The sequence below is a fragment of the Coturnix japonica genome, chromosome W (genome assembly GCF_054131305.1).
Source record: "Coturnix japonica strain WE chromosome W, WE-NBRP24, whole genome shotgun sequence".
NCBI lineage: Eukaryota > Metazoa > Chordata > Aves > Galliformes > Phasianidae > Coturnix > Coturnix japonica.
The window spans coordinates 27,753,410-27,763,819 of record NC_140701.1 but is presented as its reverse complement, the minus strand read 5'-3'; the positions used below and the strand labels follow the sequence as shown (position 1 = coordinate 27,763,819).

At 38.9% G+C, this 10,410-nt stretch overlaps 1 protein-coding gene across 1 annotated transcript; it reads left to right on the top strand.

Annotated features, from left to right (window-relative positions):
- Window positions 1-301: 301 nt before the first annotated feature.
- Window positions 302-3,806, top strand: LOC146754643 (uncharacterized). The gene has a single exon (XM_085527641.1). The coding sequence runs from the start codon at window positions 334-336 to the stop codon at window positions 3,577-3,579; it is 3,246 nt and encodes a 1,081-aa protein (XP_085383767.1). The 5' UTR covers window positions 302-333; the 3' UTR covers window positions 3,580-3,806.
- The last annotated feature ends 6,604 nt before the right edge of the window (window positions 3,807-10,410 follow it).

The window sequence follows — 10,410 nt, the reverse complement described above, 5'->3', positions numbered from 1 at the left end:
TTTACAGCTCACCATATTGGTGTGATCAGCGTGTAACTTGGTCATGGGGCCGTCAGATGCACATTCTCAATGATGGACGTAGTTCTTTAGGTTACCTTACACAAGGCAACAATTGGTGCCCCGTGTGAGGAGTCCTGAGAGTGAGTGTGCGACGGCTAACCGCGAGACGGACGCGAATCCTACGGTTAGATCCCGTGGAAGCGCCGGAGGGGCGATATATTGACTGCAGCTACTGATTATCCTGCGGTGAGACCGTGGAAGACCGTGGGACTTTTGGCCCGGGTATATATACAAAGGGTGCGAGGACGTACAGTGTCGAGCACCAGAAAAAACATGGATTCCGTCACAAAGGTACTATTGCGGGTTTGTAAAACCCACTGCGGTAGGAATGCTCCTTCTAAGAAGGAGATTGTTGCCGTTATTACTTTTTTGCAGGAAGCGGAGCTTTCACCCTCCCCTAGTAATTTGCTCGATTCGGAGCGGTGGGAATCTTTCACCGCTGCCCTGCTCCTAAGAGCAACAAGCGATTATAAGGCGGAGGAGTTAAAAACCTGGGTTTTGATCCTGGGTGCGCTTAAAGCGGCTAAGGAGGAGAAAAAGATCCAGGCAGTCGCGAATGGGGTTTTTGGGGTGGGTTCCGGGACGTCTGGGGTCCCGGAGGGTGCGGAGGAACCGCTCCCTTGCGGCGACTCCGTACCCAAGATGGCGCCGACCACGCCGGCCGTTTTCACAATGGCCATGGCGGCGCCCGAAACAACTCCGGAAGGGATGGCGGAAGTTGCCTCATCTGGGGAGGCGCCGCCATATTATCCCCGCCTATACCCCTGTTTGCAGAGCTTTCGTTCACCTGAGGGGGGTGGGTCCTGTCCGAGGGAGGGAGAGTCATGGGGGGAGGCGCGCCGTGGAGGCGTTAAGCCACCCCTAGACCCGCCCCCGGAGGAGGGACCTCATCCCGCGAAAGGGGAGGAACGAAAGGTACTGCCTGCCCCTACCCCTTTGGTTTCGCCTCCCGAGGAGGGGGAGGATAAAGGGGAGGAACAAAAGGTACTGTCTGCCTTCACCCTGTCGGTTTCGTCTCCCGCGAAGGGGGAGGAGAAAGGGGAGGAACGGAAGGAATTGCCTGTCCCCACCCAGTCGGTCGTGGTTCCCCGGAGGAGGGGGGAGAAGTGGGAGGAGCGAGAGATATCGCGTAAGCCCACTGATTGGACTGACATTTGCGATACAATGCGAGAGGTGGGGCTCAAGGAGCGGGACTGGGCGGTGTTCCCAATTGTAGTCAAACAGGAGGGACCGGTTTGGGTACCTTTGGAAGCAAAAGCAGTTGCTCGGTTTATAGAGGCGATTGACAAAAAGGGATTGAGATCCCCGATGACAATGAGTGCCTTTGAGGCTCTCGTAGCCCCAGGTCCCCTACTCCCATATGATATTGAAAGCCTTATGAGAGTAGCCCTCGAACCAGTACAGTTTACTGTGTGGAAGGAGGAGTGGATAATACAACTCAAAGCTGTTTTAGCACAGGCTGCGCGCGATCCACAGCATCCAGCAAATGGGAAGGAGGGAGATCCAAAAACTGATTTAATGAGGCTTTCAGGTTCATCTGCGGATTTGGCTGGATCTGCAGAGAGGCAGCTTAGGGACCTCCGCCCAGGAGAGCTGCTTGCCACCACGGGGGCGGCTACCTCTGCTTTTATACACTTTATAAGAAAAGCAGAGCCTGTAGCCCCGTGGTCAGAGATTATGCAGGGTCCCTCAGAGTCATTCTCTGAGTTTGCCAATCGATTGATACGGGCAGTAGAAGGATCAGAACTGCCTAAGGAAGCGCTGACTTCTGTTATAAAGGATTCTTTTCAGGCATGGTTGATGGGAACCCGCCAGCCGCAACCGCGAAGTGACTCTTCAGAAAAAGGAAAAAGAACAGATAAAGAACTGCTGCTAGTACCAACGAGAAGGACATCTGTTGTATCACTTGCTGTGTGTCTTTGTGTAATTGCATTCATTACCGGGGGAGAGGGTACTCACTTAACATTACAACCAGAATATATTTGGGTTACATGGTCTAATCGAACTGGGCAGAAAGATTTCTGCCTTAGCCTGCAGTCAGCCACATCACCGTTTAGAACATGCCTTATAGGTGTACCCAGGTGGGACCCAAAGGAGTTCAACGGATATGTGCATAAGAACAACTGCAAGAGAGATGCAGTGGACAAAGTTTTCTTTATGAAAGCATTTGAGTCTAAATTCACTGACTGGGCCAGAATGTCTGCATGTTTTATTAGATCCCTGAACACCTCCTTGCCCTGGGATCCACCAGAGTTGCAGCTTCTTGGATCCCAATCGGTTGGTAACGTAACATGGAATAAGAACTCTCAAAAGTGGGAACGCCCGGTTAGATGTTTGTATTTTTCGGGTTTTAGGACACCGGGTCAACTGTCCAATCGCAGGGTATGGGAAGGCCTACTCGGGAATGGGGTACCATTCTCGGGAACAACTGGGTCAGAACCCTTTACTTTACTTAACCCCATTCAATTTGACACATATAGCTTGTCAGGGGCATATTGTGGTTTCTCAGCTGAAAGGGTGGAGGGATTCTCCCGTCCCTGCTCCGGGGATGGCTCCAAGAATGGATTTGCAGACCAATGCATAAAGCAGGGTGGGAGGTGGCTCTCTTACAATCAGAAGTATGTGGTACGTCATCCTAACGGGTCCACCTATAATCTCTCATGCTACTGGGGCCCTGACGATCTGGCATGTTCTGGTTGTTGTTCTCGAAAAGAACCTTTAGCTGGGGAAGGAATAAACTGCAATGGTACAGCCAAGGCCCTTCCTAAGGACATATTTTTGATATGTGGGGATAGAGCTTGGCAAGGGATACCAAAGAATCCAGTTGGGGGGCCGTGTTATTTGGGAAAGCTGACATTGTTGGCTCCCAATCACACTGCAATGATAAGTGTTATGAAAAAGATCGATCGAGCTCGACGCCAGAAAAGGTCAATAAAAACATTGGACCAGGATTGTAGTGATGAGGTTCAGCTGTGGGGTCCCACAGCTAGAATCTTTGCATCCGTCTTAGCTCCGGGAGTAGCTTCAGCCCAGGCCCTAAGAGAAATTGAGAGATTGGCATGCTGGTCCGTGAAGCAAGCTAATGTCACCACAGCAGTCCTGTCGGAACTCCTGATGGACGTTAACAACATCAGACACGCTGTTCTTCAAAATAGAGCTGCAATTGACTTTCTGCTGCTTGCTCAAGGGCACGGGTGCAAGGACTTTGAAGGGATGTGTTGTTTCAATCTGAGCGACCACAGCGATTCGATACATAGGAAGTTGGAATGGATGCAAGAACACACGAAGAAGATCGCAATAGATGATGCATTTGGAAGCTGGTTGGAGGGACTGTTTGGTAATCTGGGCCCATGGCTTAAGCAGTTTCTCAAAGTATTAATCATAGGTATTTTATTCTTTTTAGATTTAATGATTTGCTTACCTTGTTTGTTTCAGTGTGTCCAGGGTTGTTTACAGCGTATGATAGAAAGAATGTTTAACGAAAAAATGGAGTACCAACGGGTATATGATAAACTTTGAGAAGAAGAAGGAACTGTATAAACCCAAGATGCCTTGGATGTAATCATTAGAAAACTACTGATGTTATTAGATATTGCACTACCTACCTCTGTAGCTTGTCTACCTCACTTTTTAGATAACTTATTAAGTTTAAATTATAGAGACTAACATTTTTATATTAGGATTAAGGATTAGCGTTCGGGATGTAACTGGGCATACTTTATCGAGCATGGAGAGGGAGAAATGATGTATTAGGCGGCACGAACTCACGGGATGTAATGCGATAGGCCTCCCCGTGCTCGGTAATGTATATGTATGAGGCTGAAATTGGAGCCCTATATAAGGGTCTCACACGGTTCATTAAAGGCCATTTTACAGCTCACCATATTGGTGTGATCAGCGTGTAACTTGGTCATGGGGCCGTCAGATGCACATTCTCAATGATGGACGTAGTTCTTTAGGTTACCTTACACAAGGCAACACTTACACCAGAAAAAAATGTGTTCTCTCTCAGGTATCACTCTTGAATCTTGCCAAAAATTCTTTTTCTTACCAATACAAAGCTTTTCATCATTACAAGTAGCATTTTCTACCCAAAAAAGTGGTTTTCATCCCCAATAGAAATCGTTTTCTCTACAAATGGTTCCTTGTAGCAACATATGAAACACTGTTATTGGAATACCTCTTTCCCTCTTCAAAATAAGGACATTTCCAACAGAAATATCGATTTCTGACAAATTTTAGAAGAATGTCACACAAATATCAGTACTTATCCCGGAAATAAAAAGTTCTCTCCTAAGAATCATTCTTTATCCTTGCAAGGACAACGTTTTCTCACCAAAATAATGTTTTTTATCCCTTTAAAATAGCGTTGTTTCCCAGAAATACTGGTTTTCATCCCCAAAAGTAGACATTTTCTCTACAAAATGAAGCTTTGTAGCAAAATATGACACATTGTTTCCACAATAAATTTTCTCTTCTACAAATTGAGGACGTTAGTAACGGAAATATCTTTTCTCCTCTACAAAATAAGGACATTTCCAACAGATATATCATTTTCTGACAGATTTTAGAAAAAATTCACAGGAATATCAATACTTATACCAGAAATAAAAAGGTCTCTCTTAGGTATCACTCTTTACCCTTGCAAAAATATGGTTTTCTTACCAAAATAATGTTTTTCATCTCTACAAACAGCATTTTCTAAACGTAAAGGTGGTTTTCATCTTCAAAAGAAATCAATTTCTCTACAAAATTATCGTTTGTAGCCATATATGACACATTGTTTCCAGAATAACTCTTTTCATCTAAAAAAGAATGACATTTCCAACAGAAATATCGATTTCTGACAAATTTTAGAAGTAGGTCACTTGAATATCGACACTTATCCCAGAAATGAAAAGTACACTCTTAGGTATCACTCTTCATCCTTGCAAAACTATGGTTTTCTTCCCAAAGTAATGCTTTTCATCCCTACAAATAGCAATTTCTCCCTAAATTACTGGTTTTCATCCCCAAAGGAAGACACATTCTCTTTAAAACGATGCTTTGTAACAACTTATGATTCATGGATTCCAGAATATTAGTCTTCCCCTACAAAATAATGACATTAACATAAGAATTATCCATTTCAGACAAATTTCCGATGTATTTCACACTAATATCAATACTTACACCAGAATCAAATGTGTTCTCTCTCAGGTATCACTCTTGAATCTTGCCAAAAATTCTTTTTCTTACCAATACAAAGCTTTTCATCATTACAAGTAGCATTTCCTACCCAAAAAAGTGGTTTTCATCCCCAATAGAAATCGTTTTCTCTACAAATGGTCCCTTGTAGCAACATATGAAACACTGTTATTGGAATACCTCTTTCCCTCTTCAAAATAAGGACATTTCCAACAGAAATATCGATTTCTGACAAATTTTAGAAGAATGTCACACAAATATCAGTACCTATCCCGGAAATAAAAAGTTCTCTCCTAAGAATCAGTCTTTATCCTTGCAAGAACATGGTTTTCTCACCAAAATAATGCTTTTTTTCCCTATAAATAGCGTTGTTTCCCAGAAATACTTGTTTTCATCCCCAAAAGAAGACATTTTCTCTACAAAATGAAGCTTTGTAGCAAAATATGACACATTGTTTCCACAATACCATTTCTCTTCTACAAATTGAGGACATTACTAACGGAAATACCTTTTCTCCTCTACAAAATAAGGACATTTCCAACAGATATATCCTTTTCTGACAGATATTAGAAAAAATTCACAGGAATATCAATACTTTTACCAGAAATAAAAAGGTCTCTCTTAGGTATCACTCTTTACCCTTGCAAAAATATGGTTTTCTTACCAAAATAATGTTTTTCATCTCTACAAACAGCATTTTCTAAACGTAAAGGTGGTTTTCATCTTCAAAAGAAATCGATTTCTCTACAAAATTATCGCTTGTAGCTATATATGACACATTGTTTCCAGAATAACTCTTTTCATCTAAAAAAGAATGACATTTCCAACAGAAATATCGGTTTCTGACAAATTTTAGAAGTAGGTCAGATGAATATCAATACTTATCCCAGAAATGAAAAGTACACTCTTAGGTATCACTCTTCATCCTTGCAAAACTATGGTTTTCTTCCCAAACTAATGCTTTTCATCCCTACAAATAGCAATTTCTCCCTAAATTACTGGTTTTCATCCCCAAAAGAAGACACATTCTCTTTAAAAGGATGCTTTGTAACAAATTATGACTCATTGATTCCAGAATATCTGTCTTCCCCTACAAAATAATGACATTAACATAAGAATTATCCATTTCAGACAAATTTCCGATGTATTTCACACTAATATCAATACTTACACCAGAAAAAAATGTGTTCTCTCTCAGGTATCACTCTTGAATCTTGCCAAAAATTCTTTTTCTTACCAATACAAAGCTTTTCATCATTACAAGTAGCATTTTCTACCCAAAAAAGTGGTTTTCATCCCCAATAGAAATCGTTTTCTCTACAAATGGTCCCTTGTAGCAACATATGAAACACTGTTATTGGAATGCCTCTTTCCCTCTTCAAAATAAGGACCTCTCCAACAGAAATATCGATTTCTGACAAATTTTAGAAGAATGTCACACAAATATCAGTACCTATCCCGGAAATAAAAGTTCTCTCCTAAGAATCAATCTTTATCCTTGCAAGGACATGGTTTTCTCACCAAAATGATGCTTTTTATCCCTTTCAAATAGCGTTGTTTCCCAGAAATACTGGTTTTCATCCCCAAAAGAAGACATTTTCTCTACAAAATGAAGCTTTGTAGCAAAATATTACACATTGTTTCCACAATACCATTTCTCTTCTACAAATTGAGGACATTACTAACGGAAATACCTTTTCCCCTCTACAAAATAAGGACATTTCCAACAGATATATCCTTTTCTGACAGATTTTAGAAAAATTTCACAGGAATATCAATACTTATACCAGAAATAAAAAGGTCTCTCTTAGGTATCACTCTTTACCCTTGCAAAAATATGGTTTTCTTACCAAAATAATGTTTTTCATTTCTACAAACAGCATTTTCTAAACGTAAAGGTGGTTTTCATCTTCAAAAGAAATAGATTTCTCTACAAAATTATCGTTTGTAGCCATATATGACACACTGTTTCCAGAATAACTCTTTTCATCTAAAAAAGAATGACATTTCCATCAGAAATATCGATTTCTGACAAATTTTAGAAGTAGGTCCCATGAATATCAACACTTATCCCAGAAACGAAAAGTACACTCTTAGGTATCACTTTTCATCGTTGCAAAACTATGGTTTTCTTCCCAAACTAATGCTTTTCATCCCTACAAATAGCAATTTCTCCCTAAATTACTGGTTTTCATCCCCAAAAGAAGACACATTCTCTTTAAAAGGATGCTTTGTAACAAATTATGACTCATTGATTCCAGAATATCTGTCTTCCCCTACAAAATAATGGCATTAACATAAGAATTATCCATTTCAGACAAATTTCCGATGTATTTCACACTAATATCAATACTTACACCAGAAAAAAAGGTGTTCTCTCTCAGGTATCACTCTTGAATCTTGCCAAAAATTCTTTTTCTTACCAATACAAAGCTTTTCATCATTACAAGTAGCGTTTTCTACCCAAAAAAGTGGTTTTCATCCCCAATAGAAATCGTTTTCTCTACAAATGGTCTTTTTTAGCAACATATGAAACACTGTTATTGGAATACTTCGTTCCCTCTTCAAAATAAGGACATTTCCAACAGAAATATCGATTTCTGACAAATTTTAGAAGAATGTCACACAAATATCAGTACCTATCCCGGAAATAAAAGTTCTCTCCTAAGAATCAATCTTTATCCTTGCAGAAACATGGTTTTCTCACCAAAATAATGCTTTTTATCCCTTTAAAAAAGCGTTGTTTCCCAGAAATACTGGTTTTCATCCCCAAAAGAAGACATTTTCTCTACAAAATGAGGCTTTGTAGCAAAATATGACACATTGTTTCCAGAATACCTTTTCTCTTCTACAAATTGAGGACATTACTAACAGAAATACCTTTTCTCCTCTACAAAATAAGGACATTTCCAACGGATATATCCTTTTCTGACAGATTTTAGAAAAAATTCACAGGAATATCAATACTTATACCAGAAATAAAAAGGTCTCTCTTAGGTATCACTCTTTACCCTTGCAAAAATATGGTTTTCTTACCAAAATAATGTTTTTCATCTCTACAAACAGCATTTTCTAAACGTAAAGGTGGTTTTCATCACCAAAAGAAATCGATTTCTCCACAAAATTATCGTTTGTAGCCAAATATGACACACTGTTTCCAGAATAACTCTTTTCATCTAAAAAAGAATGACATTTCCAACAGAAATATCGATTTCTGACAAATTTTAGAAGTAGGTCACATGAATATCAACACTTATCCCAGAAACGAAAAGTACACTCTTAGGTATCACTCTTCATCCTTGCAAAACTATGGTTTTCTTCTCAAACTAATGCTTTTCATCCCTACAAATAGCAATTTCTCCCTAAATTACTGGTTATCATCCCCCAAAGAAGACACATTCTCTTTAAAATGATGCTTTGTAACAAATTATGACTCATTGATTCCAGAATATTTGTCTTCCCCCCCAAAAAAATGACATCAATATAAGAATTATCCATTTCAGGCAAATTTTCGATGTATTTCACACTCATATCAATACTTACACCAGAAAAAAATGTGTTCTCTCTTAGGTATCACTCTTGAATCTTGCCAAAAATTCATTTTCTTACCAATACAAAGCTTTTCATCATTACAAGTAGCGTTTTCTACCCAAAAAAGTGGTTTTCATCCCCAATAGAAATCGTTTTCTCTACAAATGGTCCCTTGTAGCAACATATGAAACACTGTTATTGGAATACCTCTTTCCCTCTTCAAAATAAGGACATTTCCAACAGAAATATCGATTTCTGACAAATTTTAGAAGAATGTCACACAAATATCAGTACCTATCCCAGAAATAAAAAGTTCTCTCCTAAGAATCATTCTTTATCCTTGCAAGGACAACGTTTTCTCACCAAAATAATGTTTTTTATCCCTTTAAAATAGCGTTGTTTCCCAGAAATACTGGTTTTCATCCCCAAAAGTAGACATTTTCTCTACAAAATGAAGCTTTGTAGCAAAATATGACACATTGTTTCCACAATAAATTTTCTCTTCTACAAATTGAGGACGTTAGTAACGGAAATATCTTTTCTCCTCTACAAAATAAGGACATTTCCAACAGATATATCATTTTCTGACAGATTTTAGAAAAAATTCACAGGAATATCAATACTTATACCAGAAATAAAAAGGTCTCTCTTAGGTATCACTCTTTACCCTTGCAAAAATATGGTTTTCTTACCAAAATAATGTTTTTCATCTCTACAAACAGCATTTTCTAAACGTAAAGGTGGTTTTCATCTTCAAAAGAAATCAATTTCTCTACAAAATTATCGTTTGTAGCCATATATGACACATTGTTTCCAGAATAACTCTTTTCATCTAAAAAAGAATGACATTTCCAACAGAAATATCGATTTCTGACAAATTTTAGAAGTAGGTCACTTGAATATCGACACTTATCCCAGAAATGAAAAGTACACTCTTAGGTATCACTCTTCATCCTTGCAAAACTATGGTTTTCTTCCCAAAGTAATGCTTTTCATCCCTACAAATAGCAATTTCTCCCTAAATTACTGGTTTTCATCCCCAAAAGAAGACACATTCTCTTTAAAACGATGCTTTGTAACAACTTATGATTCATGGATTCCAGAATATTAGTCTTCCCCTACAAAATAATGACATTAACATAAGAATTATCCATTTCAGACAAATTTCCGATGTATTTCACACTAATATCAATACTTACACCAGAATCAAATGTGTTCTCTCTCAGGTATCACTCTTGAATCTTGCCAAAAATTCTTTTTCTTACCAATACAAAGCTTTTCATCATTACAAGTAGCATTTCCTACCCAAAAAAGTGGTTTTCATCCCCAATAGAAATCGTTTTCTCTACAAATGGTCCCTTGTAGCAACATATGAAACACTGTTATTGGAATACCTCTTTCCCTCTTCAAAATAAGGACATTTCCAACAGAAATATCGATTTCTGACAAATTTTAGAAGAATGTCACACAAATATCAGTACCTATCCCGGAAATAAAAAGTTCTCTCCTAAGAATCAGTCTTTATCCTTGCAAGAACATGGTTTTCTCACCAAAATAATGCTTTTTTTCCCTATAAATAGCGTTGTTTCCCAGAAATACTTGTTTTCATCCCCAAAAGAAGACATTTTCTCT